The sequence below is a fragment of the Narcine bancroftii genome, chromosome 5, assembly GCF_036971445.1.
Source record: "Narcine bancroftii isolate sNarBan1 chromosome 5, sNarBan1.hap1, whole genome shotgun sequence".
NCBI classification, from domain to species: domain Eukaryota; kingdom Metazoa; phylum Chordata; class Chondrichthyes; order Torpediniformes; family Narcinidae; genus Narcine; species Narcine bancroftii.
The window spans coordinates 255,207,743-255,221,039 of NC_091473.1; the positions used below are offsets into that span (position 1 = coordinate 255,207,743).

At 46.8% G+C, this 13,297-nt stretch overlaps 1 protein-coding gene across 4 annotated transcripts in view; it reads right to left on the minus strand.

The window, feature by feature from the left end:
• Positions 1-5,849: 5,849 nt before the first annotated feature.
• LOC138765247 (uncharacterized) overlaps positions 5,850-13,297 on the minus strand; it is a 36,606-nt gene continuing 29,158 nt past the window's right edge. For 3 of the 4 annotated variants that reach the window (XM_069942254.1, XM_069942251.1, XM_069942255.1), the window contains 2 exons: positions 10,846-13,021; positions 8,092-8,872 (listed from right to left, as the gene is read on the minus strand). In XM_069942254.1, coding sequence (XP_069798355.1) covers positions 8,758-8,872; positions 10,846-13,021 — 2,291 coding nt within the window. In that variant the 3' untranslated portion in view covers positions 8,092-8,757. Of the gene's footprint in view, positions 7,065-8,091; positions 8,873-10,845; positions 13,022-13,297 lie in introns of those variants that run through there. The other variant, XM_069942253.1, reaches the window with a different exon arrangement.

Here is a 13,297-nt window from a genome sequence, read left to right on the forward strand (position 1 = left end):
TGCCGGGGCAGCGAATCCCACAGATTCACCACTTATTGGGAGAAGCAGTTCCTCCTCATCTCTGTTGTAAATCCGTGAATCGTGAGCATGATCGTCTAGTTCAGTCATGCAGCACAGAAACAGGCCCTCCAGCCCATCCATCATCCTGGCCTTTTTGCCTATCCACACTAATCCAGTCTGCCTGTTTTCAGATCCTATCCACAAGACTTTGCTTTTCAAAGTGTCTAAACATAGTGGTTGTCTTCTAAAGTGGCCATGGTGACAAAAAGTCAACAAATGAACTGCAGTCATCATTTTATAAACTAAAACAACGTTGTCATGTCTTCCTTCAGTTTGAGGTAAAAGGTGAAGGTTCCATTTTTGCCATGTTTCATACATGAAATTCTTTAACTTTTCTCTACTGTGAGGCAGACAGGGAGTCGCCACTTTGTTCAGTGCCCCTCCACTTTAATTACTGAACCATTGTGTAATTACTCATGGCCAACCATAAAATGTGTGGTCCTGATAATAGATACAGCCTGTAGCTGAGAGTTGCTGAGCTCTTGGATTTAGTGTCATTTAGGAGGACATCTCCCCACCTGTATGCAGACCCCTCACCTGTTTGCACACCTCTCCAGCTGTACGGAGACCTGTCTCCAGCTGAACGCAGTCTCACTAGGGTGGATGTGACATGGTGATGAAGGAGCAGAATGGGATTTGTCCACAGAAGGGTGAGAGAGCTGTGCTGTCATTAGAACACCTGGTGCACACCACAGGCATGGCTGGAGACATTAATCGGTGTTATCCTGGGTATGTGAAATTCATTCCATGTATGAGAAGTATAAAAATAAACATAGGTGATCCCTTTGCCATGGCAACGTGCGCGTTGTGAGGATTGTGGCAATGCAAATTCCCCCAGCCAGATTTGAACAGCTCAGACATCACCAGAAGCTAGCTCTGTGGCCAAGTCTCCTTCCTTGACCTATTCAGAACCAGGTCCCCAGTATCCAACACTGAACGGCTTCCCTCCCTCCTTCACCTTAGGACTATCGGATGTGTGGCATTTAACACTCAACTGCAAGCTTTTGAACCTGCAGTAAGTAACATGATCTGCGCATACATTTTTAATCTTGTATTGTAACTAATATTCAATCTCAAGATTATGAGCTGGCGTTCAGTAGTTCATTAAACTTTTTTTTTCCACTCCCATTCCACCTTAAGTAATCCCTAAGCCAAAGTATTCAACAGCACAGGACATTTGTGGAGTGTTTCTTACCCTAGATGCAGAACATGGGTTCCAGGGGCAAGGTGGTGTAGTCACTGAGCTGTGTCAGTCAGTTGATTGGCCACTAATCCTGACCCCAATCCTAACCCTAATGCCTGGAGTGCAAAGATGAGGGCTGGAGTCTGGGGGGAGTTGAGGGGGATGTGGAGAGAAAAGGTTATGGGGGAAATAAGTGGAGGAATAGGGTTACTAGTGTGGTAGCATTGACTCGTGGACTGAATGGCCTCCTTTGAAGCCATCTGGAAACCAAGGAGGATTGATTTTGTAGATGCAAATGAGGAGTCCAGTTTACACAAAAGTTTTTTTTTAATGTAGACATACAACATGGTAGCAGGCCCTTCTGGCCCACAAGCCCGTGTTGCCCAATTAACCTACATCCCCGGTACATTTTGAAGGAAGGGCCCCCGGGGAAAACCACGCAGATACGGGATGAACGTACAAACTCCTTACTGACAGCGCAGGATTTGAACCCGGGTCGCTGGCACTGTAATAACATCATGCTATGCTAACCATGTTGTGTGGTGAGGAGTCGAGATCATGCGTTCCAAGATACTGTGGGGAAATGTTTGGTTTGCGTGCTACCCAGACAAGTTAACTCATCCTTAATAAAGCAATGCAAAATTAAAAATTAAACCAAGTGTGACAGAAAAAGAGTTCAGTTTAAACCCTGCTAGGGTTTCATCTGGTGACAGTGGGGAAGAAACTGTGCTTGGATCTGTAAAGGCACTCATGAATCTTCTGCCCTGAGCAATCAGCCATAACCTTCTAAAAGGTGGAACAGAATAAGGGACTGAATAGCCAACTCCTGTGTAGGCAATTCCTGTGTTCCTTTTGTGCTGTTCTATTCTCAGTGGAAGTAAATGAAGCCTACATGCTTCATGTAGGCTGTGCGGATCCTGCCTGTTCCTGCATGGGGATCTGATTGGACTGTAACATCAGCAGGTGTTAGAATAATGTAATAGAGAGCGGTGAATCTGTGGAATTTGTTGCCACAGGCGGTTGTGGAGGCCAGGTCATTGGATGTATTTAAAACAGATTGAATGGTTCAAAGGTTATGGGTTGGAGGCCAAGCCGTGGGGCCAAGTGGGGAAAATGGATCACCCCCTGATTAAATGGTGGGGCAGACTCGATGGGCCGAATACTGGCAGTATTCGGCCCAGAGAAGTGTTAGGTCTCTGGGCTGATAATAAACTCAGTTCCTACTGCAACAGCTGAATTCAATTCCATTCAACTCATTTGGATTTAAAGTGTTCTGGAAGTTGGCTCAGCTGCTCTTTCTGGAGGCCAGTTATTTTTAGTGTTCCAATAACAGGGGCTCAATGAAGAGAAACGACTACAAATGATCAAAGCTGAGGGTGGCGAGACTGAAGATCTCAGTGCCACAGAACTGCCCCATATAAAAGGGTGACCATCACAATGTCATTTTCTGTGTTTTGTTTACATGCAGACCAGCATATTTTGAAGCTATGAGGATCTTTTGAACTCATGCACCCTGGCTCATTGGAAGGGTGTGCTTGCAGAACAGACTGTCCTCATTTGGTTCATGATCCTCCAATTGAAATGTCCCAGGCTCAAGTTTTAATTTATCTGGGACACACCTCACCTGCTGTCTGAATTCCTGCACTTCCACAATCCACTGCCCCGCCTCTGTCCACCTTCACTGCTCCACATGGAGTGCCCTCCCCCTTCTTCACAAGGCTCTTATTGTTACTAACCTCTCCTTTTCTGGGTTTTCCTGAACACTGGCCTTTGGCCAAGTTGGTGAATACTTCTGTGTTAGCAGGGACGCTGGAGGAGGTGATGGCAAATCTGCTTGGTTGGATTCAGGGCTTCAATCATTTATTTTTAATTTAGACATGCAGCACAGTAGCAAACGTTTCGGCCCACAAGCCCCATGCTGCCCAATTTACAAATTTACAAGCAATTAACCTTCGAATGGTGAGAGGTCTCCGGAGCCCCGGGGAAAACCCACGCAGACACGTGGAGAACATACAAACTCCTGAGAGAGACAGCGCGGGATTCAAACACTGGTCCCCGTCGCTGTAAAGGTGCTATGCTAACTGTGTTGTTAAATAACAGGTCTAATCTTAACATCAACACCTCATTCGGAATGTTTTCAACAACCCTGCCTCCACAAATCTCAGTCGACCCTCCAAAGAGTCAAGATCTTTTGAAAGAAGAAATTCTTCCTCATTGCTGGGTGATGTGAGCAACTCCTTGTTCTAAAACTAAGGCCCTTGTTCTAGATTCTGACTGCCAACCTAACAATGAGCCACTAAATACCACCAGTTTTGTTCACTAGCTTGAGACGGTTACTTCAAAGAGGCTTGGGAGGCCCAGGTACAGTTTCAGTGACTAGTGGAGGGCTGCAAGGATCTGTTCTGGGACCCCTGCTCTTTGTGATTTTTATCAATGACCTGGATGAAGAGGTGGAAGGATGGGTCAGTAAGTTTGCTGACAATATGAAGGCTGGAGAAGTTGTGGATGGAGCTGAAGGTTGTCGAAGGTTACATGAGGGTTTAGATAGAATGCAGAGTTGAACAGAAAAATGACAGATGGATTTCAATCTGGATAAATGTGAGGTGATGGGGATCGGTTCACAGGGGGGGGGGTGAAGGGGAAGCAGGTAGATGGGGTGTGGGGCGATACGGGTAGATGGGGTGAAGGAGACACAGGTAGATGGGGCAACACAGGTAGACGGGGTGAAGGGGACACAGGTAGACGGGGTGAAGGGGACACAGGTAGACGGGGTGAAGGGGACACAGGTAGACGGGGTGAAGGGGACACAGGTAGACGGGGTGAAGGGGACACAGGTAGACGGGGTGAAGGGGACACAGGTAGACGGGGTGAAGGGGACACAGGTAGACAGGGTGAAGAAAGTGTTTGGCACACTTGCCTTCATGGGTCAGTGTACCAAGTACAGGAGGTGTGTGGTCATGTTGCAGTTGAACAAGACGTTAGTGGAACGGCACAGAATATTCACACAGTTCTGGTCACACTGTCACATTAGGCTGGAACAGGTGCAGAACAAGATTCACAAGAACGTCACCAGGAATGGTCAGCTGTAATTGTTAGGAGAGGGCTGGAACCTTTCTCCCTGGAGTCTAGGGGGTCGGGGAGGGGGAAGAGAGTGTAAGACTACAGAGCTTTATATAATGACAAGAAGCAAATACAAGGTAAATAATCCAACCTTTTCCCAGGGAGGGGAAAGTAAAGCCGAAGGCACAGATTTAACAAGAGGCACCTTTCCAGAAGTGGTGGAGCTGGGAGCAATTATCACGTTTAGATGGATACAAGGACAGGAAAGGTTATGGAAACACAGGGGAATGGGTGGGATGGGATTGGTCAGCAGGGACAAGTTGCATGCAGGCTTTAGCTATTCAAAGAGCATGGAAACAGGCCATTCAGCCCACACCCCATCAATCCCTGCTGCATACCTCGTGTCCTTCCCGACAGATGTTAGGCAACCTGGCCTGTAGCTTCCCGCTGGCTCATCGCCATTCTTGAACTGCAGCACGATACTTGTAGTTTCTAGGGAATTTTGCTGTTACAATCGCCGTGTTTGCCATTCTCTGTGGTGCTTGAAGCACGAGGTTGGAGATTTGCTGCCCTCTGTGGTTTGCCGACTTCAGCAGCTTTGGGCACCGAGACGAAGAAAGTGAACCTTTTGTTAAATACTGTGCAGGCCGACTCGTGTTCAAGACAACCCCCTGAATTTCCACCTATGGTGTAGGTTTTGATCTAAGCTCGCTGTATAAAGCTACCCCAAGTCTGGCACTTACCCACTCATCAGTGAAGTGATGCTGCTCAGTACATTTAACCCTAACCCATTTATATGCAGACACTCACCTAGGCCCAGGCCACCTGCCCAACTGAACTCCCAACGCCCCAACCACAAATTCTCTCCTAGGCCCAGGCCTCCTGCCCAACTGAGCACCCAACGCCCCAACCACAAATTCTCTCCTAGGCCCAGTTCGCCCGCCATCCGAGCTCCAAACACCCTGACCGCAGACTCTCGCCTAGGCCCTGGCCGCCCACCCACCGGAGCTCCTGACGTCCCGACTCAAATTCTCCCCTAGGGCCCGACACCCCGATAACTGACTTACCACCCGATCCCGCCCACCCCGCCAAGCTCCCGACGCCTCGAACGCGGATTTACCACCCGGTCCTGGCTGCCAGCTCCTTTAACAGGTTCTTTAAAGCCTGTACAAAGCCAGCAGACAGCAGTCAGATGGACTCTGTCGTGGAGCGTCAATGCTTCAGTGTTAAGGCTCAAATGTTATACTTGGTGTACAAGATGAGCCCTGATTTCCAGGTGACATTTTTAACGTTCAAGCACCGTCTTAAATGCCAGCACATATGGTAAAGCTGAATCAATAAGATTTCCATCAAAGCATTAACCTTTCTTCTTCTCGTGGAACTTAGCTACATTTCTCAAACCCCTCGCCTACTGGAAGGGTGAAAGCAGGTGGGTTTGAAGCATTCTCACATTCAGCAAAGCAGAACACGGTTCACATTACCCCAAGCAACGATCAAGGCAAACAGCCAATAGTCAGGACAAAAAAACCCATCACAGTTCTTCAGATCAAGATTCAGGATGTTATATTTTTAATCAACACCAAACATGGCTGCTATATTCTCATCAATCAAGAGTGCATGGGGTCTTGTACACTAAGTGCTTCTCGAGTTTTACTTGCAAAACTATTTCTTACAGCAGCTGTTTTCTTATGAGAGAACATGCCATTATTTAAATCAGTTTTAGCTCAGATCTTGGTGCTTTACAGAAAGGGGAAGATGAGAGATTCATGCGTTCGTGTCTCATGACACAACAAACCTGCCTAAATAATACCTTCATTTATACTTTGATTTTGTTACAAAAGATAATATTTAGTAAAAATATTCCATCTGATCTTGTACTTTACAATTCAAAGGTCAGGAAGGGTTCAAGGCCCTCCATCTCTCTTCTAACTGGTAAAAGATATTTTCATTAAGATTGTTTTAATTTTATACGTTATAAAGTAAATGATTTTGTCATTGTGTTCCTTGAGATTATTGAACAGACCCAGCAGCAAATCAGTACATTCTGCATTAATTAAACTAGAGTTGCTTCATCAAGCCTTTGCTCTGAAGACAGATGCATACTATTTAACATTAATTACTGAGAAATCAATCAGAAAAATAATTTAATATATTACAAGATATTTTAATTGGTTACATGCCTAGATAGTTTGAAACAGGTTTGCACAATTTTACTCAGTGGTTCCAGAAGGTGAACAATACTTGATTATATGCCAAAAAGTTAATTTTTTTCCCCATTGTACTGTGGGTAAGTGCCAACCATGGGAATAAACTTAAATCAACATCTTCAAAGAGCAAAGGTGTAAACTGCAAGTACTGCACAAGATTAAATATTTGTGTATTATACAGTTCAGCAAAATAAAGCACATACCAAAACTACGCAAGAGACATACCTGTCAAACACGTGTTGTATATGATCCTCCTTTCGAGTGTGTGCGTGTGCATGTTAGTGCATGTGCGTGCCAGTGCGTGTGTGTATGTCACATAGTTACATCCAACTTGCGCAGCAACCTCAACATGATTTCCAGGATACTCTCCGGAATATTAAATTAATTGCAATGTCTCTCCAAGTTAACAAGATGCCCAGTGGAAAATCCTGAGGGCCAATCTGTCGAGTTCTCATTTTGTGGTTGAAGGGTTGACCACAGTCATTGGTTGTTTTGTACCAGGTCGGATCGCAAAGGTCCTTCCGTAAGATTGTGAGGCCTGTGCACTGTGCAAGCTGGAAGGGAAGCAGAAGGTAGAAAGTCGGAGATGTACAGCATGGAGAGAGGCCAGCGGGTGTGTGCCGACCAGTCCACTAACCTGGGCTAGCACCATTTGGAGTCATCATCCTACAGCTTGGGCCCAGCAACGTGCCCTCCTGCTCTAGTCCTACTTGTCACATTAGACTAAGACCCCTCCAATCCTGGAATTACCCATGTGTTTCTTAAAGGATGCTGTTCCGTTCATCTTAGAACCCTCTACTTCAGGAAATAGATGGTCACGATTCATCTTATCTATGTCCCTCGAGATTTTATAGACCTCAATAAGATCCGCCTCTCAACTTCCTAAGCTCTGAGAAAAACAGGTCTAGTTTTCCCAGTCTTTTGCGATAACTCATCAATCCTGGCAACAACTTCGTAAATCTCTTCTGCTTTTATAATATTCTTCCTATAGTTCCGTGACCCAAACTACACACAATATCCCAAGTATGGCCTCACCAACATCTTGGACAACTTCAACATGGTGACCCAGCCCCTGTAACCCATGTCCCGACTGCTGAAGGCAAGCATCCCAAACGCTCTCTTCACCGCTCTGTCTACCCACTGCCGTCTGTGAAGAGTGATGTACCGCCACCCCTAGGCCCCTCTGCTCCATAATGGCAGTGACCTAGAGAGAGTTAACAGAGCAAGTCCTGCTCCTTGGGAATATTGTGTGTAGTTTTGGTCACAGAACTATTGGAAGGATATTATAAAGTCAGAAGTGGTATAGAAAAGGATTATGAAGTTGTTGCCAGGATCGGTGAGCTTATCGCAAAGACTGGAAAAATTAGACCTGTTTTCCTCAGAGCTTAGGAGGTTGAGAGGGGATCCCTCATGTCTCCTCCCCATCCCCCCCCCCACCACCATCTTAACTTGTACAGACAGCACAGAATTTGAACCAGCTGGTGTTGTAAGAGCATTGCACTAACCACTACACTAAACATGTCACCCTTAGAAATCTCTACAAGATTCTCCCCCCCCCCCCCCCCCCCCACCTCAGCCTCCTGCACTTTAGGGAAGAGGTCCAAGCCTATCCACCCTGACCTTTAACTCAAGCCCTCCAGTCCTAGGAACATCCTTATGAATTTTTTTGCACCTTCTCCATGTGATCTCACCAACATCGTGCACAGCTGTAACATGACGGCCTTACTCTCGTCCTCAGTCCCCTGATCCATGAAGGCAGGTGTGCCCAACACCTTCACCACCACCCTGTCTACCTGTGTCGTGACTTTCAGGGAACTCTCTCCAGGGCCATGCCATTCACCATGCAAGTTCTGGTCTGTGTTAGCCTAACAAAGTGCAACACTTGCACTCAGACTAAAGGAAATTTTGTGTAATATTACACGGTTTTTATTACATGACATTAAAGGATTCTTGAATCTTATTGGAGCTAAATCCCATCTGCCATTCCATGGTACACTTTCAGATTCAGAATCAGGTTAATTGTCATAAACATGTCATGAAATTCGTGGTTTTGGAGCACCACCTATTGTGGAATACAGGTGAACAATGCTCTAAATTACTCTTTCGTAAATACACTATTTAAAAATAAATAAATGAGGGCAAAACAAGAGAAAGTGAGGCCGTCCGTGTCTGTGCTTCATTGTCCATTCAGAAATCTAAAAATGGGAGAGGGGAAGAAGCTGTTTTTGCATTGTTGGGTGTTTATCTTCAGGCTCCTGGATGTCCTTCCTGATGGTAGCAGAGTGAAGAGGGCCTGCCCTGGGTGGTGGGGGTCCTTGAGGATAGAGGTTGTTTTCTTAAGACACTGTATCTTGTAGATGTCCTGGATGGAGTGAAGATTAATGCCCATTATCGTGCTGGCTGAGTTTATAATTCTCTGCAGGCTTTTCCTGCCCAGTTCAGCTACATCCTGTGGCAATCTCAGACAACTCTTCCTCACCATCTACTACCACCAGCTATCTGCAAACCTACAATCCCATTGGCAGTTGATGACCCATAGCTCAGTGTCACCGGCACCTACTTCCCCACAGAAGTGCAATGAGACTCGAAGTAAACCTTGTTTTGGTTAATATTTCATGATAGATTAGTTACGATAACAGTTTATCCTTTGATTATTAAAGCTAACATTTCTCTAACAAATTTTAGTTACGCTTTTTTCTAACATCGAATATAATTGTAGTTTGATTGTTCCTTTTGATCAATGAACAGCTTATTGAGGGGTGATCCCGATTGGTAATTAACAATGAATACTCAACAACAAAGATAAACTTGCATTTCTGTGGCACCGTTCACAACGGTTTGTTTGAAACGCAGTGACTGTAGTGATGGAGAATAAAGAGATAATATTGGCCATAATGAGAGGAGGTTGAAAGGCTTGTACAGTTCGTGTAAGACCAACAATCTGAGCTCCACGTGGACAAGACAGAGGAGATGATTGTGGGCTTCAGGAGGACGAAGGACCACTCCCCACTATGTATCAATGGCTCCATCATAGAGAGAAGGGGAGCACAAAGTTCCTTGGTGTTCATTTAAAGGACCACCTATCCTGGGCCCACAACATCTCCTCATTAGTCAGGAAGGTGCAACAACACCAACACTTCCTAAGGAGGTTGAGGAGGGAAAGGCTACCGGCCCCCATCCTACCAACGTCCTGCAGAGCACGATAGAGAGCATCCTGTCTGGCTGCATCAAAGAGTGGGATGGTAGCTGCAAAGCATCAGATTGGAGGTCAGTATGGAGGGTGATTAAAACCGCTGAGAAGATCAGGGGGAGTCTATTGATGACATCTACAGGGAGCGGTGCTTAAAGAGGACTCAAAGAATCGAGGGCCCTTACCATCCAACCCGCAGTATCTTTGAGACACGACCTTCAAGGAAGAGATACAGGACCCCCAGGCTGGGAAACAGCTTCTTCCCACAGGCAGTGAGATGATTGAACAATCCTAGAAACCTGCCAATTATTTTATATACATTTAATTTGGATCGCTATGTATATATGTTGCTTGTGTGTAGGATGTACTTTGTGTCTGTGTGTTTGTGTGCACTATGGTCCAAAGAAATCCTGTTTCATCAGTTGGTGTATGTGCAATCAGGTGACAATAAACTCGAACTTTAACGTTGCTGCGCGGTCATCGATGGGCAGAACTTACCTGCTCCAAGAACTCAATTAGACTTGTAAGGCACAACCTTCCCTTCAAAGCCCTGCTGACTACCCCGGAGTACACCGTCCTTCTCCAAATGCTCATAAATCCTGTCCCCAAGAATTCTCTCCAATAGTTTGCAGACATAAAACTCACTGCTCTAAAACTCCCAGGACTCTCACTATTACCTTTTTAAACAAGTGGACCACATTTGCCACTCTCCAATCCTCTGGCACTTCCCCTGTGGCCAAGGAGAATGCAAAAATCATACTCAATCCCCCAATCTATCCCTTCCCACAACATCCTGGGGTACATTGCGTCCAGCCCCAGGAACATCAATTTTAATGTTTTTAAAGAAGATCCAACACTTCCTCTTTCCTAATCTCAACGTGGTCTAGCACACAAGCCCGTTCTTTTCTGACCTCGCCCTGATCCAGATCCTTTTCTCCTATGAATATTGAAGCAAAGTATTAATTTAGGACCTCCCCAACCTTCTACAGCTCCAAATTGCCTATCCTTTAGCAACCCCACCTTCATTCTCAACATTCTTCTGTTCTTCACATACAAATAGCTTGGATATACTCCAAGAGTTCTTGGAACACATTTCTGGAGTACAGGCAGGATTTGTTCCACTCTGAGACAGAACTGGGACTCACCTTTTAGAATGCACATCTGGCTGGATGCTTAAAGTTTCCACCTTAGACTGCAATTCCCCAATATGATTCTTTGCTAACAGATTCTTGGTCAATAGTCCAGTCTCTGCAGGCTTCAGTTCTACCTTTGGTACATTTCTTTTTTGTGGTTTTGTCAGTGATTTGTTGGCATTGTGAAGGTTGGCAGAGCCTTCATTCAGGTTTGTGTTCTGAGGCTTCGGAGGTAACAGTGGCTTCTGCCCATTGGAGTGAGAGAGAGAAGAGGGTGCATTTACTGATGGCTGGCTGATGAAATAGGAGTTCACACCAATTGGGTTGTTCTGGTGACTGGATGTCCAATGGTCACCACTTCGATAGGCAGGTCCCTGTAGAGAGAGCCCTGTCTTATCTGAGTGGGCAGTTCTAGATTCACCGCTCCCTTTGAGATCAGGCTGGGGAGAATTATTCCCACTGCTGCTGTGGTTGGAAAACTCAAGGGGAGGGGGCAGAAATGAGAGTGGGAGTTCCTCATTGCTCTCATCTCTGAAGAGAGGAGGAGGGGGAAGCAGAAGAGAAGACATATCTTGGTCATTTTGGGAGTCTTCTAGTTCAGCAGCTCGATCAGAAGTGGGGTGGAGAGATGGCTCAGGCCAGTCACGATTCCTTTCTGTACCCCTCAGAGGAGTGACATCAACTCCATCCCTGATGTCCTGCTCCTCCGGTGACATCAATGTCTTCCTGTAATTGGATCTTGGCACGATTTGGAACGTATTCCGATCTCTCGACTTAATGTATCGAGTGCCTCCCATCGACAAAGTCAGGGTTTCAGAGGCCGGTTTGGGAGCATTCCTGCTCCTGAGGTCTCGCTGTTTGGCATTCATTAAGAGAGTGAGAGGAGAGAGCGTGCGTCTCTGCTTGTTGGCTTCTCCATTCTCCTCTGCTGAAGGGTCTGGAACACCTTCAGCTTTAATCGCTCTTGCCAGTGGGTTGGCCGACGGGAAATCTGTCAAATCATTTCCCGAGGAACTCAGCCTTTCACTGTCACCTGTCCCATTGGGTTTGGTTTTCGCCTCCGCTCCAGACTTCCCATTCCCTACAGGAGTCTCTAAGGAAGAAACTGGAGCGTTGGTGGCCGGTTGATAGTTTTGTGGATGCTGAGTTCGGTTCGAATGAGTCTGAGGAACATCGTTATCCCTGGTCCGATTGCTTCCTGTCAGATCTGGGATAGGGTAGTCTATGGGCAGGTCGTAGTGCCCGAGGTGCATGTTTTGTGCTGATATGGTCTGCTGCGCCAATGCTTGGTTCTTGCGAGCGGGTTTTTGTGGTCTGCATGCACTCGAATCGGTCTGTATTTTACTGATGTTGGCCTGATCCGTGCTTCTCCCTGTCCCTGCCTTCTGTTGCACAGAATCATTTGGGTTTGTTCCAACCATAGGCTCTGCATCTTGCATAATGATCAAGGATTTGGTTTTCATTTTGCGCTCGGAGTCTGACGATGCTTCAGCCTTGAAAACTGGGTCGGAAAATCCATAGAGTTTTGCAGTTGCTTTAGGATTGAAGGTGGACGCAACTTTTGACACTGCTTCGGGAGGTTCTGCCATGGAGGGTGGCTTATTGGAGGTGGAGGGAGCAAGGAGATTGGGAGCACGTGGCAGATTCCTTTCAGGTTTTGGAGGGGTGGTCACACCCCTCTGCGGGGGAGGTGGGGGAGGCATTTTTGGGTGTTTAATGTGAGCAGACTTGGAGTGGTCATTATGCACGTGTTTGACGGCGTAGTCACTGGGTGGAAGGACTGGGGGAGGTGTTTGTGGAGGGTGGCCAGCCATTGGTAGGGGCTTTGGAGGGGCCAGCAGTGGAGGTGCTGGGTGAATGACCTCTGGGGCTGGCAGGGAGCTGTCTTCAGGAAGTAGCTTGGCCGCCTGAATATTTGGGTTTTGGTGCAAGGTGGAATTTAGAGGAGGGGGTGCTGGAGCTGGTGGGGGAGGAGGGGCCATATTGGGAGGTGGTGGGATGGAGGACACTTCATAAGGCAGGTGGGCAGCATGAGGACTCTGGACTGGAGGTGGTGGGGGAGCCATGACTGGGGGTGGTGGGGGAGCCATGGCTGGGGGTGGTGGGATCCACCCATCATCAACATTGGCGGTTCCATTGCCGTGGCTTCCAGCCTTTGATTGGTTGACGCTGGACTTTCCATCGCTGCCTACAAAACAGAAGCAGGATCAATTAGATCTCATTTATCTTCAATGGTAGGAACATGTTGTGATCAATGCTTCCTGTTGGAGACATGGGAAGGGGGCCGGCCAGTGGTCTCTCTCCATTCTCACTCCCAATTCCATCCAACACTCTCCCATCTTTGTCCCAAAAATAGTTCATTGCTTTTGCCTCCTCCACCTTCCCAGCCTCCATACTCTGTGGTGATTGAACCTTTCCAGCAGAGATGAGCCATTTGTCCCAGTTTGCTCATGAGATACTATCC